Below are 19991 nucleotides of genomic sequence, written 5' to 3' on the forward strand. Positions count from 1 at the left end.
TTTTTAATACATTTTTACATAAAGTTGATCAAAAGTGACAGTAAATACTTTTTCATTATTACACACACACAAAAGCTTTTTCAAACAGTCCATTTGAACTTTCTTCAAAGAATCCTGAAAAAGTATCACAGTTTAGACAAAAATATAAAGCAGAACAAGTTATTTCAACACTGATAAATGTTTCTTGAGCAGCAAATCGGCTTAGAATGATTTCTGAAGGATGGTGTGACGAAGACTGAAAATTCAGCTTTGCCATTAAAGGAATAGATTGCATTTTAAAATATATTACAATAGAAAACTTTTAATATATTAATATTGTACTGTTAAACACAATATACTGTATTTATATATGTGTGTGTGTAGTGTTTTAAACATTTAAATAAAGAAAACGACACAGATTGTAAATAATAAACCATTTGGGAAATTTTCATATGCAAAATATGCTTATTTTGTGAACACCGTAAGATTTTCTTTTGACAGAAAATCAGTTTGAAACCATCCTGTAATTTAAATTTATTCTCTGAGGTGAGTGCTAGATTTGTCAATGTTTACAAGGAAACAAGGAAAACATATTTTGTCAGCAAATGAAAGGATATGCATGCAAACAAACACCTCTGAACATACCAATCCAAATTCCTCGATTGAACTCCAGAATCATTGATGATTGAAAATGAAAATAAATGATCAGAATCACACATTGAATTGCAATATCAGAGGATTCTGAATTAACACGCACATTTTTTCATGTTGTGTGAGAATAACGGACGTGTTTATTTCGGGCAGTTCGTCTATGACCCACAGTTTTACCTCAACTAACCTCTTCAGGGACCAGTCTCGTCCGAATGGGGTTTTAGCACTCGAATTCCAAAGCTGTTTACAATGTTCAGCTGTTCTGCCTGAGTTTTGGAGCAGTTTGGGATGGAAAATGACTGTGTGCCCAAGTGTATGAATGGAGACTAGGCCTGTACTCTATGGCAAGCCGTTTTGACTTTTAATCTTTCCCAGGATATGAATTCTTGATATCAACAATTCAGTTTTCACTAGTTAAAATGCTAATTCTAGATTTCTACTAGTAACAATGGCAATTTTTGATATAAGGAATTACATTTCCACTAGTAAAAATGTTAATTCTTGATATCTGTAATTGTATTTTCACTAGTTAAATGTCACCATACGTAGACAAGAATTGATTTCTTATTAGTTGAAATTCCAATTTCAGATTTCAGAAATACAATTCGTAGGCTACTAGTAAAAAAACATTTTTTATATATCAATAATTATGTGGTTACTAGTGCAAATGTCTGTTCTTGATATCAACAATTGAATTGCTACACAGCAAAATCTCCAGTGTTGAAAGCCTGGTGTTAAGGACTCTTAGAGTAAAGAGTTAAATTTCTGGTGTTGAATTTCAAGGGATTAACACTGCTAGTGTAAATCGGACAGAGGCCTCAGGCTGGTGAAAATATGTAGAGTTACTAAATTTACACCGAGAGAGTGTTTTTAGTTACATCCGGGACATTTACGTGCTGGGCGCGACCAGACTAGCTGAAACTTTTTTCACAGACGTCATTTTCTTTGACTCGCAATGCAAGGCATACGAGGAGGGAAAACGCAGATATGAAGTGTTTTATCGCATTTATATATGCATTTTATAAAATTTTATTACATTATATTGTTTTATTACAACATGTATGTGCTGTGAACGGAGCGAGCCCTAAATCGTTCTCAGAAAGGCATTTTCGTTGACGTGCGATGTGGAGCAGAGGTTGGTTTTAAACAGAGAAACGACGAAAGTAAGTGTTTTATCTAATTTACAATATGTATTTTATAACATATTGATTTATAGAGAAATTTAAATGCTCTGCGTGCTTAAACGAGCCGGAACCTTTCTCAAAGGCGACATCTTTGACTCAATACGGAGCTGACGACAAGAAGGTTTGCTTGTAACGTTAACAATAACAGGGAAAACACCGAAAGTAAGTGTTTTTAACCTAATTTACAACATGTATTTCATGCCATTATATTATTTTATAATGATATTTATGTGATGTGCGCGCCTAAACCTTTCTCACAGACTAATAACACCCTGCATCTTCTTTGACTCGTGACGCAGTGCAGCGGAGTTTGCTTTTAACGGTGAAAACACAGAGTAAGTGTTTTAACTCATTTACAATATGTATTTTATAATGTTATTTTGTTTTATGACAATATTTGTGATGTGCAAATATCATAATGTATTTATCCTCAAACTTTACTTTCGTACTTTTACTGACGCTTTTACGCGTGTCTTTTTTCGCGTCACTCACATTGGCGCCCTTTGTTTAGTCACAAGGCGCTAAACGTCGGCGAATATCGCGCGTGAAATTCGTCCCGGCTTTGGAAGTGATAGTTGAATAGGCTGTCGATGAAGGGACAGAAATTTTAAAATAATAAGTGTTCCGAAGATGAGCAAAACTCTTACTGGTTTGGAACAACATAAGGGTGAATAATTAATGACAGAATTTATTTTTGGATGAATGAAGTCTTTAATTTACTTGGAAATCAGTAAATTCAATTCTTAATCTAACCAAAATAGTTTATTGTTTGAGTCACGAAAGTCTAAGATGATTGAACTTTTTCCACCATAAACTTGCTGTATTTATAAAACACAAATAGTATTGTAATTGGTCTGGTTTTGTGTTGTCTACTCTAGGGAACCAGCACAACAGGATTTTGAGAAAGTTGGATCTGCACAGCCTTTCCTGCTCTGTGAAACAACTATGCACTGAACTTTACTGTTAGCAACTGGACACAAGTGATCCACTCATATCCTGCAACTGTTTTTCATCTGTTGAATGTTGTTGCTGTACTGTTGCAAAGTCGAAGGTATTGACTCAACTTCACTGAAACAGGACTTACATTCACTGACATGTACAGGACTTGAAGTATTACAGAGATACAGACCATTTGATGAGCAGCTTTCACATAATTCTGATGACAGAAATGCCTATATTTTGCCTTCATTTATTTTAAAAGTTAACCTATGATGTAAAGGGACTTGTTCGTTAATAAAAACTAGCTTGTTAAAACAACTGCATTTTGCCTTTATTTTGTAACTTTACAATGAACAATTCTATTATGATCCCAGACTAAGGTTACATTTTAACTTTCTGGATTGTTTTGATGTGCATTCAATGTTATCAATAGGTTAAATACTTTGCTTTTATTTCTGAAAAGATTCCTTTTGTCAAAAAGCACATCTCATAAATACAAACTCAATTTGAGTCAAATTTAACACTCCTGATATGTATATATGACTCCCTCCATTTTGGAGTTAAAATAACACTTTTGAAAGTGTGAAATATATACATTACTCACAGAATACATTTTAACACCATTTTTTAACTCTAAAATGGAGGGAGTCATACATACATTTCAGGAGTGTTAAATTTGACTCAAATTGAGTTAAATGTACACTGGATTTTCTGCTGTGTACTAGTAAAATTTTTCATTTTTTATATAATTAATTTGATTGTCACTATAGTGACAATGTTAGTTTCTGACATCATGAATGTGATTATAGTAAGATAGCCATTTTAGATATCTGAAATTGCTCTCCTAATTTTTGATAGATATCAGAAATAACAAATGTAACATGTTGAAATAAATGTACAGATATCAAGAATTAACATTCCAACTAGTGACAACTGAATCCTTGATATCAGGAATTTATATAGTAACAAAGTAATTATTGATATAAAAAATTTGATGCTCAGAGCATCTTGCGCAGATTTTTCTAGTAAGAATTGTATTTCTGATATTTGAAATTGGAATTTCAACTAGTAAGAAATCAATTATTGATATCAACAATTGAATTTAAATGACAGTCTATGGTGACATTTAACTAGTGAAAATACAACTACAGATATCAAGAATTATATTTTTTACTAGCTGAAATTCAATTCTTGATATCAAGAATTCATATTTCTACGAGCGATGACGTCATTATTGATATCAAGAATTACAATTTTTACTAATGGAAATGCAATTCCTGATATAAAAAATGGCCATTGTTACTAGAAGAAATAGAATTAGCATTTTAACTAGTGAAAATTGAATTGTTGATATCAAGAATAAAAGTCAAAATGGCTTGCCATACTAGACAACATTAAAAACATCTTTGTTTTCATGAGCGCACTCATGCATAATAATGACGGGTAAATTACCTCTGTCTTCCTCCATTTGATGTGCTGTCAGAGGGACGGAAACCTAGAACGCACACATACTCTGTGTGCCTTTGATCTGAGGCAGTTAGCAGCGCATGCAGATGATGATACAATCAATAATTAAATGAATTGAAGAGCTGCAGTCTAGAACAATTTCACTGGTTATTCAATAAGTCCATCGAGCACACAGTTTTCTATGCATTTAGTCAGCATACAGGACCGTGAAATGCTGATGTAAACCATCCTTGACTGACAAACCTCATTCTGAGTCACTGCAAAGTATGTTTACATGCACTTTAAAAGTGTTGCACTCACAGTAAAGCAATAATTCCTATTATTTAAAAGGTAGGCCTATGTCTAAAAGTGCACCAAGTACTGCCAGATTAGTACTAGGCTACATTTGAAGACCGAACTTTTCGACCATTAAATAGCCTTAGCAAACATAGTAGCCAAAAGTAATGTCCAGAGTGGATATTTGTTTTTAGTGACCCTACAAGTTCGATTAAACCATCAAAATGGCAAAAAGGTTACAGGTTATTTCACATTGAATTAATGTAATTAATAATTATGATTGTGTTATCACAAATAAAACAATTAACTCAAAGCACAACTATGTCAAATGCTTATAAGATCTTACAAAAACAAAGATTTTATTAATTTGAATAAGGGTGAAGATGTCAATTTTCAACAAGGTTGTTAATCCATGGTATTTCCTTCTGTTGAAGACGTCAGCCTGCATTATTTCAGCTTTTTTTATTTATTTAAATAATCGTGTTTAACAGCGGAATACCTGGTGAAAAACTACATCACCCATGATGCTGTACAGAAAATTCTACCAATCAGAGAGTTAGCACACCAATAGATCTCGTTAGCTCCACCCACTCCCATGAAGCACTGTGAATGACGTAATCGAGTCGATTCCCTATACCAGGGGTGCCCAATCCTGCTCCTGCCAATCAACTGTCCTACACAGTTCATCGCACCCCTGCCCTATACGCTCTCAAAATACTGAAATGTTTGTATGGATATTTTGCAATAAACTTAATATATTGTTTTATACATATAATCAACAATTGTAAATTAGTAGTTTTATATTTCTTCATTTTGTATTTGATTATGCTGTTCGCAGTGATTCATGGGACTGTAGTTCTTTTCCTTACTAAAGCGGTTAATTAGCCTACACATAGTCTTATGCCTTTGTCTTTTTGTCCGATTTTCAAAAACTTTGAAATCAAGGTTAGAATCAAAGAGATCAAAAATCAAAGTTTGTAGTGTTGTGATTCACCTCATAGTTGATTGGCTTGGTTCTTAGCTTATAACATTTTAACAAAGACTTTTTTTAAATCCCTATGGGAAAAATTTATGGAAAAAATGGGGCGGGCACTACTGCACTCTATTCTATCTAGATGATACACAAGTTGCTAAATTGTGGCGTTGGAAGAAACATTGATTTGAAACTAAAAAAAGATGGACAACGTCCTTCCACTGTAGAAAAACGAAGCCAAAATATCCCAGAAACGGTTATTACTGATTACGTCATTTGGAGCCTGAGCCTGCGCTGTAGTGATCCTGAGGTGAAGCCGCATCATCAAGATCCCGCCCATACTATCGCAGACTCAATCGCTACACCCTGTTTTATAGCATCAAATAACAAACCAAACTTGTTGGAAAAACAAACACTTGAACATACACCAGCCTAATAAGAACTACCTAGAATGACAGAAACCATCTTCTGGAAAAAGTACTTCAAGTATAATTGGATTTTTTAATTCTTGCGTCCCATTGACCTTTATAAAATGTAACTCAGCCAGCCAGCAGGGGCGATCGAAATGTTTTGGCTTCACTGTTTATTAATTGGTTACACTTATATAGCGTTTTCTAGGTACTCAAAGCGCTTTACATATGGAAGGGGGAATCTCCTCAACCACAACCAATGTGGAGCATCCACCTGGATGATGCGACAGCAGCCATATTGCGCCAAAACGCCCACCACACACCAGCTTATTGGTGCAGAGGAGACAGAGTGATGAAGCCTATCAGTATATATGGGGATGATTAGGAGGCCATGATAGACAGAGGCCAATGGGCAAATTTGGCCAGGATTTTAGGACATGTGCAGCACACTTGGTTTGAAACAATGCAGAAACCCTGATCTCTAATTTAGATAATATATGTATAATCTAGAGATCAGTGAGCGGAAAACAAATCTGGTGTAAAGTTAATCACTCAGCAGTCAAGGTTTGCTTTATGTATGAAAAACATACCTTGCATTAATGAGACAAATAATTTTCAGCATTTTGAATTCAGATGTAGTTATTGGGTTTATTGTTCACAATATATGCTAATTAATTTGTTTTTTAGGCTATTTCCATTTCCATTTTCAACTTGGATGCTTGACGTCATAATACCGAACGCCTGACTTGAAGGGACAAGTTTCTCAGGCAGCAAGTGTCATGTATACTTGGACAGATGAATATTGTAGCTTGATCATAACTGTGCATGTAAAAACACTTTGATATATTAAATTAAGCGTTCAATTTAGAACACTGGAGTCTTTTGAGATCCCTAATTGAGTCAAGACTTGATTGAGTCAATTAGACTTGACTCACAATAGTTTAATGTTGCCGAACTACAGTAGCTAATTACTCATTCCTAACACTCAAAAAGAAGATCACTTGTCCAATGTTTTGTCACCTACAGGTGTTACGATGTAAACCGAACGACTGGCTGAATTAATCTGAGCAAACCTTTTTGGTTTCAGATTCAAGTCAGTGAGATCAATCAAAATGAAAATGTCTTTCATTAAAACGGTTTCATGTAAAAAAAAAAAAAAAACCCTGCCTTTTTATTTGAAAAAAGGCACATTCTGTGCTTAAAACGCACTCCTTGTTCCTTTCACTGACATTCCTAAGCCTGTATTGGCATGCGAGGCTGTGTACCTCTGAATAGCATGCGCTCACACTCTCTGAGGGGACTGTGAATGCTGCAGGCATATCAATATTTAGCTCCCAGCTTCTCATTCATGATTATTCAGAGGTAATGGAATATTTTAGAATCCTGTACCTCAGGCAAGCACACGGAGTATTTAAGTTTCTGAGGCTGAGGCGAAGCATACATTAAATCGACACCTTTTGAGAACTTCCATTCAACTTACTAATGCAAAGACATTCATGACAGTTGAGGAAGAATGGCAATGCTAATGAAGAGAGCTAAACCCTGGTCAATTATGTCATTGTTAGTTACCCTTTAGTTAACCTCGGTTTAAATAATTTAAGAGAGATGATCGGTCAGCAGTGGATCATGAGAGACATCCTGCCCCTGATCTGTTGATTTTGGCTCTTGTTATCTTGATCTTGTTGCAGAAAAATCCTTCAGGGTATGTATTGTCCTGTTTCTTTCAGCTTCAAACCCTCTGGCTGTTTGTACTTCCTATTGGTCTGCTCTAGTTCTTTTGTCTTGTTCTGATTGGTTGGTCAGTCTCAAGCTGATTTGGGCTCTGATGCAATATCCTGCTTTGATTGGTCAGTATTGTTGTCTCGGCCTCTCTCTCGCTATGATTGGTGGATGTTGTTGCCTAAGGCAGCATTTGTGTGATTGGTTAGTCGTGCTTTGTTCAGGGCATCCACTGCCCTGGAGTGTATACACAGACCTCTGTACAATCCACAATCGAAATGCAACAATAGTTCAGCATGATTGTAACAGCAAAAAAAAAAAAAAAAAAAATCTGAGTAAAAATGTAAACATTGGGAAGTTACACAAACATTAAAGATCCACACAAACGGTTGCTGCTAATAGTGTTTAATTAATTATTTTGTGCTTCCTTTCCAGCCAATATGTCTGTACAGTTTATTCAATATTCAAAACAAGAACAGGAACATAGAATTATAAAAAAAAGAAAGAAAAAAAAAAGAGAGAAAGTATTAAATAATCTCAAGAACTTGCTCAAACACAGAACATACCTCAAAGGTTGTGTGTGGTTATCTAGCCTAGAAACGATTTATACAGCATGAGAGTGTGTCTGAATGTGGGGTCCTGCTCCATGCAGAAGGTCAGATCTCTCATAGTGACTCGAATTGGTGCTCGAGTAGCAAACTGCCCGTACGAACCTAACAACTGAGCAGACAGACAAAAGCAATGAGTTTCTTGAGCCACATTGGCCTACATGGTTTTTCTAGACTAGAAATGGATAACAACACAGTATTACCGAAAACCAGTCAGAATCTGGTGTGACCACTATTTGCCTCACGCAGTGCAACACATCTCCTTCGCATAGAGTTGATCAGGTTGTTGATTGTGGCCTGTGGAATGTTGGTCCACTCCTTATCAATGGCTGTGCGAAGTTGCTGGATATTGGCAGGACCTGGAACACGCTGTCGTATACGCCCATATGCTCAATGGGTGACATGTCCGGTGAGTATGCTGGCCATGCAAGAACTGGGATGTTTTCAGCTTCCAAGAATTGTGTACGGATCCTTGCAACATGGGGCCATGCATTATCATGCTGCAACATGAGGTGATGGTCGTGGATGAATGGCACAACAATGGGCCTCAGGATCTCGTCACGGTATCTCTGTGCATTCAAAATGCCATCGATAAAATGCACCTGTGTTTGTTGTCCATAACATACGCCTGCCAATACCATAACCCCACCGCCACCATGGGCCACTCGATCCACAACGTTGACATCAGCAAACTGCTCACCCACACAATGCCATACTCGCTGTCTGCCATCTGCCCTGTACAGTGAAAACCGGGGTTCATCCGTGAAGAGAACACCTCTCCAAAGTGCCAGATGCCATCGAATGTGAGCAATTGCCAACTCAAGTCGGTTACGACGACGAACTGCATTCAGGTCGAGACCCCGATAAGGACAACGAGCATGCAAATGAGCTTCCCTGAGATGGTTTCTGACAGTTTGTGCAGAAATTCTTTGGTTATGCAAACCGATTGTTGCAGCAGCTGTCCGGGTGGCTGGTCTCAGACGATCTTGGAGGTGAAGATGCTGGATGTGGAGGTCCTGGGCTATTGTGGTTACCCGTGGTCTGCGGTTGTGAGGCCGGTTGGATGTACTGCTAAATTCTCTGAAATGCCTTTGGAGACTGCTTATGGTAGAGAAATGAACATCCAATTCACAGGCAACCGCTCTGGTGGAAATTCCTGCATTCAGCATGAATTAATGTGTTTGGGATGCTCTGGATCGACGTATATGACAGCGTGTTCCAGGTCCTGCCAATATCCAGCAACTTCGCACAGCCATTGAAGAGGAGTGGACCAACATTCCACAGGCCACAATCAACAACATCTTTTTTTCGGAGGGTCCCCCCCGGACCCCGCCCCCCCCAATACAGTAAAACTGCACATTTTAGAGTGGCCTTTTATTGTGGCCAGCCTAAGGCACACCTGTGCAATAATCATGCTGTCTAATCAGCATCTTGATAAGCCACACCTGTGAGGTGGATGGATTATCTCGGCAAAGGAGAAGTGCTCACTAACACAGATTTAGACAGATTTGTGAACAATATTTAAATAGGCCTTTTGTGTACATAGAAAAAGTCTTAGATCTTTGAGTTCAGCTCATGAAAAATGGGGGCAAAAACAAAAGTGTTGCGTTTATAATTTTGTTCAGTATAATTTAACTTTTAAAAACAGGGCTGGAGTCTTTTAACCTCCCTGTTTTCTTGCTCTTGCACTTGCTCTTTATAGAGATGCTTATTCTACTACAGAGATGAAACCTCAAAAAGAGGCAAATACTAAACTTCCCTAGGCACAGGGGGCTTTTGTTCTAAAAGGCCTGTGTAATTTAAACGCACAAAAACTTAAAACCATCTTTTCACTTATTAGCATTCCCCTCTGCCTAAAGGAAAAGGAATTCACAAATGTAAAAACTAATTAAACTAAACTAACATACAATCCTCTGGTCTTTTGTTAAGTCTTTCCTTGTCCTTTTTTTCATAAATCTCATAAATCACGAACAATAACACATGGTATATTACAGATTGAATTAAGTCCTTCCCCTTTAGTCATATACAATACCTTTCAAAAGTTTGGAGTGAGCAAGACTTTTTTTTTTATTGAAATAAGTCTCTTATGCACACCAAATTTATTTGATCAAAAATACAGTGAAAATAGTAATATTATGAAATGTTATTGAAATAAAATATTTTATTACAATAAATAAAATATTCTCTATTGAAATATATTTTAAAATGTAATTTATTCCTGTGATGGCAAAGCTGAATTTTCAGTATCATTACTCCAGTCTTCAGTGTCACATAATCATGATTCTAATATGCTGATTTGCTCTTATTATTATTATCAATATTGAAAACAGTTATGCTGTTTTTGATAACAGTTATTGTTTTTTTGACAATTGTGATATATTTTTTCCATGATTTTTTTTGATGAATAGAAAGTAAAAAAAAAACAGTCATTTATCACTTTTTTAACACTGTAAAAGCTTAAGAAGAAACATAATACACCAATTATCTTCCTAAAGGAGTTTACTAATATTTAAGAGATAAAAGCAAATGTGCAATTTCATATGGCCACACAGGAAGACTTACATGTGTACTTGATAAATGCCACAGCTTGTCTCAATCCAGACAGAAATTCAAAAATGACTAGACTGTTTATGCATGCAAGTGATGCATGCGAGTGATTTTGAACACGTATGTAAACATTTCCTCCACATCTGCACAGAGTGAAGTAGGAAGAAAAGTCACAAACACAGAGGGGTGGTTGTATGGACATGTGCAGGTACCTGGTTGGCCCCTGAGCCGGGAGCCTCCAGAGGTTTCCTCTTACGGGGCCCTAGGGCTGCCAGCGCTGCCAAATTTGCATCTCTGTGCTCCATCTGTGCCAACTCCAACTGCTGCATCTAAAAAAAGAGGAAAAAGAGAGAATGTGCGTTTGACAGGCACTCAAAAATAAAATCAATATTTCCATTGGCTCACCCAAATCCACATGGAATGTAAAAAAAACAAAAACGGAAAGCTGTTATTGGTGATGAATCTTTCATTTTAGCACTATTGATTTTACCAATAGCCTATGACAAAGAACCCAAGTGAAAGGCCTGAGCCTGAGAAAACACACAAATATGTTACGTGCTCTCTAACACATGAGTAGATGAGCGTTACCTTGTAAACAGACACACAACTCATCCAGAGGGCTTTCATTACATTCTGTTCCCTGTTTAGCCCCAAGCTTCAATTCCAGACCCAATATTAGACTCAATTAAAATGAGCCCCCAATTAGAGAGCCTTGTCTCCAGGGTATGTGTATGTATGTGTGTGGATTTGTCTATGTGGGGCACAAATGGGACTTTATGAAGAGTATTGATCGTCCTCATTGCTATACAAGGGAGCAGAAGGAATGAAAAACAGGTTGTGGAGGAGGGACATATCTATTTTTATTAAAAACAAACACACAGAAATCCCTCTACCTCTTTGGCTCGCTGTTTGAGACGCTGTTGCTCTGGGTCTTCGCTGTTTGAGCGACTCTACACACAAAAAAACAGTACATTTCAAATGGAGACATATTACTGGTGTTTTTCCTCTCTTTTGTTGAGTTTGCTAGTTACTCTGGCAATGCGGAGCAGTGCTTCTCGCTCCTCTTCCTCCCTCCTCTGTTTCTCCAGTCTTTCCAGTTGCTCCAGGAACTTCAGCTGAGAGCGTGCGTCATTGGTCTGACTGTAGCGCCAATCATCCTCAACATAGACAACACACACCACAGCATCACATTAGCATCCAACCAGACACAATTCGAGACTATGGTACACATTAGTTTAGTCAACATGAAATAGCATTAACAACCTATTTTACTTCCATATTGCGATGCAATTCAGGGAAAAAACAGGATGCACAATAGTTGCCTAAAACAATGGCTGAATCCGAAATCGTGTATTTTTTGAATAGGTACTTCTTTTGAATAATTACTTGACAATGTTAAAAAAGTATGTTCTATATAGTATGAATGTGTGTAGTGAATGTAATCTGAACGTACTGCATCTGTCATAGTCATGTGACCTACGGCGTCAGTTGCGTCGCTTCACTGCCATTCAAAAAAAATCTCTCCTGTGGCCTCATGGGAAAGTAAAGTGTTCATGGTATGCACACTTCAGAATCTTGCCGGAAGCAGTAAGTCATATGGGTACTTTTTCGCCTACAGTTTTATGAATACTACGAATTCTGACATACTATTTTCATACACTTTTTTCCATAAAAATGTTCCCGTGGAATAAAGAGCACCAATCAATGTTGAACGAAAAGGATCAGTTTTGATTTCATTTTGACATCTCTGAACCAAAATCTTTATTATGAAGCAATCTTTACTTAGAAATTCTGAACATTTTTATTTTATTTTGTCTGTTGTGTGTTATAGGCATGTTTATACCTTATAAGAGATCTGTCGATGTTGTGCCACAACGGTTAGCTTCTCCAGCAGGTCTCGAAGTCTCTCTTGTGTTGCCAAAGAGAGCAATTCAAGTACATCAGGACAGACCTCTGTGATACTCAAAGAACTACCTATGCACAAACACAATCACACACATTTTAGCATGGGAGAAGCACTCACTCTATTAACTTACTTTATCTGAATGTTTTCAACCTAGATTTGTTTGAGAAAGAATCAAGATGAATCAGTATTTTCACCCACCCAATTTGTGTCAGTTATACATTTCAGGACTGCATCTAAACATTCCTAAAACTCATTAGAAAATTTCAGTCAATAAATCCAGGCCCAGACGGAATCTGAAAAAAAAAAAAAAAAAAAAAAAGGAAAAAAAAAGTGCTGTGGAATGATTTAAAACAAGTTGTGGGCCTGATTAATCACAGTTCCTCAAGGAATCACAGTTCTGTTAAAATGCTGAATTAGAGTAAGATTCCTATTTACTGCCTGACAGAAATGGAAATTGTGTAGAATTCGTCGCCTTGTCTTCATCGAGCTGGAATCCAGTGATTTTGTTGTTTTCCTCTGCTGTTTATATTGTATTCACATTTCCATAATGTCAGACATGCTTTGTTCCTCTTGTTCTGTTAGGCTTGCCGAGTAGACAGACATCTGCAAACACTCCAATTCCATCTAATTTTTGCCCTTTCTGCTGATGCGGACTGAGTTCCTGCGAGGCCAAGCCTGTCTCTTTCATTTCCACATTCTCTCTTTTCGTCTCCTCCTCCTCCGCACGACTCCCCCTACCTCCTGGCTATCTCCCTCTCTCCCTCCCTCTGCCTCTGTCGTCCTTTCTCTCCCTTGTTCCGATGCTTTTTTGATCAGTGCAGCAGAGTGGATTCCTGCCACTCTGGCAACTTTGCGTGGCTCGGCAGTCATTAGCATACTGATTAAGCAGAACAGGCTCGTCAGAGATACCACTGATCAAAGACAGAGACTGCACTCGTGTGTCACAACACAGCACAACATATGCCCAAAAAAAACACAGACAGGATGCATGCCGTAGAGGCAGAGCTGAGGGAGGTGAACAGACTTTGACAAACAGAGATGGGGGGAAATGCAATATCACTTTGAGTAAAGATACACTCATGTACAATAAAAACAGTGATCGCTAATAGCTGAGTGAGGTCAGTGGAACATGGAGGAGTTCAGGAATGTTACTTTTAAAACATATTGCAATATTTGCAAAATTACTCATTTGAAAAGTAACTAAGTATGCTATATGAAAAGTAATGTGTAAAGAATCTTTCGTGTTTCTTTTTTCTCACTGTTCGACTCTCTTTTCTCCAGACTGGAAGTGCTCTGCCTAGCTTTTCAGGATTGGTTTTACATTCAGAGTCTTTTCTCCAGACTGGAAGTGCTCTGCCTAGCTTTTCAGGGTTGGTTTTACATTCAGAGTCCTAAACTAGCTGGTTTATAGTCTTAGCAGGTTTAAGCTGGTCATAGATGATTTAAGATGGTCTTCAGCTACTCTTCCAGTTTTGAAATTGGTTTAGCTGGTCTGCAAGTTTTACCCCCAACCTGAACAGCTGAAAAGTGCTGAAAAGTGAACCCCCCCTGGTTTTGGGTGGGTGGCAATGACATATTTGCTACATAAAGTTGGTAACTGGGATTTTTTAATGTGGCCTTTTAATGTAATATTTAAATAATTTAACAATTGAGGGAGTATTATGCACCAGAACCCCCCAAAAATTATTATTATCATGCTAACTGACGTAGGCCAGTAAGAGCTGTGCGTGTAAACATCACTCCCCGATCTCAAGAGGCGCGTTAGCGACAGACAGCGGTCCTTAGCCTCCTCGTTAGAGCGCCCGCCTCCCATGCCGGAGACACCAGTTCGAATCCCGCTTGGAGCGGGTTGAGTAGGACCGGTTACATTTGGTGCCATGACCCAGATGTGATAGAGGTTTAGGGGGGAGAGTGTAACTGTCGTAGGCCAGTAAGAGCTGTGCGTGTAAACATCACTCCCTTGATCTCAAGAGGGGTGCTAGAGGATGCGGTCCTACTCGCTAGAGATTGTCGAGCAGGACCGGTTACATTTGGTGCCGTGACCCAGAAAGGGGTGGGATGAGGCGTATGAGGTGAGTGTAATGAACGTAGGCCCGTAAGAGCTGTGCATGTAAACATCACTCCCCTGGCCTAAAGAGGCACGCTAGCGACTGATGCTAGAAGCTGCAGTCTTTAGAGTCCTTGTTAGCGCGCACGCCTCCCAGTTCAAATCCTGCCTGGAGTGGGTCGAGTAGGACCGGTTACACTCAACTGAAAGCTAATTTACACCGCACCAACAGACACTTCGTCTAGTTTTGCCTGATCAGTGTTACCCCTGTTGGAGTCTGTTGGCTTCTGTCGGAGCTTTGTTTTCGAATTAGAATGTCTAATAAGTGACGTGCTTTAATCTGGTGATTGTCGCCGTTGGTCTGTGTCTGTCAGTGCAGTGTGAATTGGCCTTAACAGACAACAAGACTCTAGTTGTCATGACAACAGCTAACCGCAAATGAATTTGGTTATTCTGTCTTCTATAAATATAGTAAAACTTACAGTTAAACTGTACAAGTTCATACATTAAGTATTTTATATAAAAAATGTGTGTGTGTGGGTGTAATTGAATGGGTTTGGTGAAGTTACCAATGTGCAGCACTCTTGTCTGGAGGGCTGATGGGAATAAAAAGGGCTCCTCTTGACAGGAGCGGATCACTGATCCCACGAGCTCAGAGCCAGAGGCCAAAATACGAGCGCTCTCCTCACTCAGGTTCACTCCGGCCATGGAGGCCACATCATTTATGTCATCGTCATCTCTGAATGAAGGTCACACAATAAATGAAAGAATAGGACTTCACTGTTTGTCTTAAAATGAATATGCTAACAGTGTAGCTCATCTGGAAATCTTAATCTGCAGCGAAGTGACTGCCTTCTTTCACATTTATCCTATAAAGAACCAATATGCACATTCACCCACTGTGCAGCAGGGAATGGCCGCAAGTCAGAGCTATTACCGGAAAGAGCCCGAGGTGCTGTCCTTGAAGCCGTGTGCCTGTGCTGGAAGGGGCGGCTGGGAAAAGTGAGTTTTAGATGCCTGAAGGATGGACTGCCGCACAACAGCACCTGTGGGGACAGAATAAAAATACAGATATTTTTATCAGCTCAAAATGAATTGGGACACTTGGAGGTGAAAGAAGCATAAAAGTAATAAAAGCTCACCTAGTCTTTCAGGGTATTTTAATCAATAAAACTTTCATGTAAGCCCTTATATATATATATATAGGCGCTCTGGCTCCCGGCAAACATGTGACAACATTTAAAGACAATCTAATACTTATAACTATATATATATATACACACACACAGGCCACTTTATTAGGTACATGTTCAACTGCTTGTTAATGCAAATACCCAGCAAACACAGAACGTTGGCACAACGTACCCAAACTTCTAACAACGTTTTAACAACATGGCCAAAAGGTTTCTATAACTACGTTGTGTGTTGAAGGTTGTTACAGCGTTGTCACAATGTTGACACTGAACCACCGTTCAGGGCCATTGCTTAAGGTTGTGCCGAGGGTGTCTGGACAACCACTGGACGACATATATACTCGTCACTGCCCTGAAGCGCGAAAATCAGCCTTTTCAATTTCAGTCGACCGTTGGGCTCATTGTGTTGTCTCATTCTTCATCGAGCAAGGATACAAGAGAATTTGATTTAATTTACCTCAGCTAAATAAGTAATTATTCAAACACAACCTACAACTTAATTGTCTAATGTGACATTTATTTGTTCAGTCTAACTGAAGGGACAGAATAACGTTAGCTGATAATTCATGGAGTTTGCGATCTTGTGTAAATTACAGTAGCTACTAGTGTATGCTAACTATATTTCTTTTAGTATTCATCCTTTAATTCTTACCGTTAGGAAAAGAGTTGAACATCTTCTGGTCAGGTATGACAAATATTTTTACTTTATGCCAAAAGTTATAAGCCACAATGAAACCAAAATGATTTTAATGATGAGTACTTGACATTTCAGCACTCCTTGAAAAGACAGCGACTTAAGCGCGTAACGTTACTTGTTGCACGTTAATGTTTTTTTCCTTTTTTGAAAACACACAGAGAGGAAAACATGTAACCGCTCGCACACCTGTTTATTTTTTCCTTTGATTTGTCTGCTATTTATGCTAGCCTATCATGTCTGCTCAGTTTTAATAAAGTTGAATTAGCTAACCTTCTATGTCATTTTTACTTTTCAAAATGTACACTTGCAGGTGTTGATTCTAATTAATTTACTGTTAGGCCCATCAATAATAATAAGGATAAACAATATTTAAAATGTATATAATTATCTATTATCTGACTATTTAAAAATTAACCACAAAACATAACATGCTAAATGGGGGATCTATATCTAGCATAAAAAAAAAATTGTCAGAATTTTTCAGAAACGACTGATCTACTGGGATTTTCAAGGACAAAATATCCAGTGAGCGGCAGTTCTGTGGACGAAAATGTCAGAAATCAGAGGTGAATGGCCAGTCTGGTTCGAGCTGATGGAAAGGCAAGAGTAACTTAAATAACCACTCGTTATAACTGAGGCATGCAAAAAAAGCATCTCTAAAAGATGTCACGTCAAACCTTCAAGCAGATGGACTACAGCAGCAGAAGACATACCGGGTGCCTCTCCTGTCAGCTAAAAACATGAATCTAAGGCTTCAATTTGCAAGGGCTCATCAAAATCGGACAACAGAAGATTGGAAAAACGTTGCCTGGTCTGATAAGTCTCAACTTCTGCTGCGACATTCAGATGGTAGGGTCAGAATTTGGTGTAAACAACATGAAAGCATGGATCCATCCCTCCTTGTATCAACAGTTCAGGCTGCTGCTGGTGTAATGGGGAGGGATATTTTCTTGGCACACTTTGGGCCCCTTAATACCAATTACCAATCGTTTAAATGCCACAGCCTTCCTGAGTATTGTTGCTGAACATGTCCATCCCTTTATGACCACAGTGTACCCATCTTCTGATGGCTACTTGTAGCAGGATAATGCATCATGTCACAAAACTCAAATCATCTATTTCTGGTTTCTAGAACATGACGAGTTCACTTTACTCAAATGGCCTCCACAGTCACCAGATCTCAGTCCAATAGAGCACCTTTGGGATGTGGTGGAACAGGAGATTCACATCATGGATGTGCAGCCGACAAATCTGCAGCAACTACGACGTAATGCTATCATGTTAATATGGACCAAAATCTCTGAAGAATGTTTCCAGCACCTTGATGAATCTATGCCATGAAGAATTAATTCAGTTTTTTCCAACCCAGTACTAGCAAGGTGTAGTTAATAAAGTGGCTGGTGAGTGTATATAAATACACGCACCACCGTTCGAAATATTTAAATAAATACTTTGATTCATAAGGATGCATTAAATTCATCAAATGTGACTAAATACTTTTACATTGTTACAATTTCTATTTCAAATAAATTATTTTCTTTTGAACATTCTATTCATCAAAGAATTCTGAAATAAAAGTATCACAGTTTCCAGAAATATATTAAGCAGCACAACCGTTTTCAACATTGATAATAAAAAGAAATGTTTCTTGAGCAGCAAATCAGCATATTAGAATGATTAGAGGGATCATGTGACACTGAAGTCTGGAGTAATGATGTTGAAAATTCAGCTTTGATCAAAGGAGTAAATTACATTTTTAAATATATTAATACAGAAAACAGTTATTTTGACGCAATATGACACAATATTACTGTTTTACTGTATTTTTGATCAAATACATGCAGCCCTGGCGAGCATAAGAGTCTTTCAAAAACATTAAAAAAAAAAATCTGTAAAAGCATAGTTTCTACCTGTTGGACAAGTTTTGGTTTGAAGGACCATCTGTTTGGGTTGAGTTTGCTTCTGTGCAGGTAAGCCCACCTGAGCTGATGTCAAAGAATGTTTGACGATTAGTCCTTTAGGCTGCTGTATCACCTCACAAAGTAAAAACAAAGGCATTAGGAAGTCAGCATGGAAATAATATTCCTAAATAAATACAGCAAAGATGCAAAAATGATGCATATGAAAATATTCAAAGGTATGCTGGGTTTTGTCCACCTTGAGGACATTGCGCAAGCCATTTTTAGACAGGAAGCACTTCCTGCAAACCCTCAGAGCACTTTCTGATTGTGAAGTAATCAAAACCTCTAAAGTCTATTCAGGTATATGGGAAATGAGCTTCTGTATTTCAGTGGAAATCCATCAAGACGTCCAATAAAATGCTGATATTAGATTACAGGAAAACAAATCATGACATTATTTGAATATGATAACATGACATTCCTGGTACGAAATGGGGTAAGACTCATGCATCTTTGTCTCTGGTGTAAAACTAATTTGCCTCTGCTTGGGCTTGTGGGGTACTGGTGGTTTTAAGTGAATTAGCCTGTACACCGTGGGCGGTGGTGAGTTAACCAGGAAATGAAGACAAAGTGAAGAGAGGCTGTCATAAAAATGAACCAGTGCGCTGGGAAGGAGGCAGTGTGAAATTAGAGTGTTTCTCTCTCACACAAACACACACACATACACACAGTCTACTGAGTCTACTATTACATAAAACATCAAAACGGTGTATTCAGGATCCCCAAACACACATACCTGAATTCCAGACACCATATGGTACTCTAACTATTGATAGAGAAATCATATCTGCATATTAACATTACAATTATGCACATCCAGGTTTGTTTCCGTGGTGAAAACACCAACAGTGAATGATCATTTGTTTTCTTTATTATCGAATTACTCTTCCGTTGTTTCATATAGGCAAACCCCTGAAATCATCATGATAAATGACATTGCTGGGACTAAAAATGGGCTGGGGTTTACCAGATGAGCAGTTCTGGTTGGCTGGTTGGGTTTGAGGGTGGAGCTGATGGGCGCAGTGGGCTTCTGGTTTGTGGCCTTGGTCGATGCTGAATCAGAGGGCTTGAGTTGTGCGCACTGCTGAATGAAGAGCTGCGAGTTTGGGGTGAGCTGACGGACAGCTGGCAGGCTCCTCTGAAAAAATGAACGCATCAGCATTTCTAGTTATACTAAGTGTCTCTAATTTAGCTTAAACCAAAGAGGTTGCGCCTCATTCATACATGAGCTGTGAAGGTCTGATTATAGACTTCATCTTAAAATCAGGTCAAAAATGAGGTCAGCACCCTCATATGTACCCATCTGATTTTGTTGAAGTTGCTGATGACATCTAAATGGGTTTTATAAGTGAAGAAGTGGCAATCACCTTCAGGAAAGGCACTAGATATGGCTGAGGGGACGATTTGAGCTCCATGTAGAGTTTTTCAGTGAAC

General features: G+C 38.2%; 1 protein-coding gene across 1 annotated transcript in view; it reads right to left on the bottom strand.

The window, feature by feature from the left end:
* Positions 1 to 7664: 7664 nt before the first annotated feature.
* taf4b (TAF4B RNA polymerase II, TATA box binding protein (TBP)-associated factor) overlaps positions 7665 to 19991 on the bottom strand; it is a gene marked incomplete at its 5' end in the record, with an annotated part of 15670 nt that continues 3343 nt past the window's right edge. The window contains 11 exons of the mRNA XM_084090135.1: positions 7665 to 8318; positions 10966 to 11082; positions 11647 to 11703; positions 11785 to 11910; positions 12597 to 12727; positions 15276 to 15445; positions 15644 to 15752; positions 18507 to 18630; positions 19294 to 19323; positions 19525 to 19695; positions 19925 to 19991. The exon at positions 19925 to 19991 is cut by the window's right edge and continues 23 nt beyond it. Of these exons, the coding sequence (XP_083946261.1) occupies positions 8187 to 8318; positions 10966 to 11082; positions 11647 to 11703; positions 11785 to 11910; positions 12597 to 12727; positions 15276 to 15445; positions 15644 to 15752; positions 18507 to 18630; positions 19294 to 19323; positions 19525 to 19695; positions 19925 to 19991 (1234 nt within the window). The 3' untranslated portion in view covers positions 7665 to 8186. The remainder of the gene's footprint in view (positions 8319 to 10965; positions 11083 to 11646; positions 11704 to 11784; positions 11911 to 12596; positions 12728 to 15275; positions 15446 to 15643; positions 15753 to 18506; positions 18631 to 19293; positions 19324 to 19524; positions 19696 to 19924) is intronic.

This window comes from Abramis brama (assembly GCF_963993115.1).
Source record: "Abramis brama genome assembly, chromosome: 18".
Classification (NCBI taxonomy): domain Eukaryota; kingdom Metazoa; phylum Chordata; class Actinopteri; order Cypriniformes; family Leuciscidae; genus Abramis; species Abramis brama.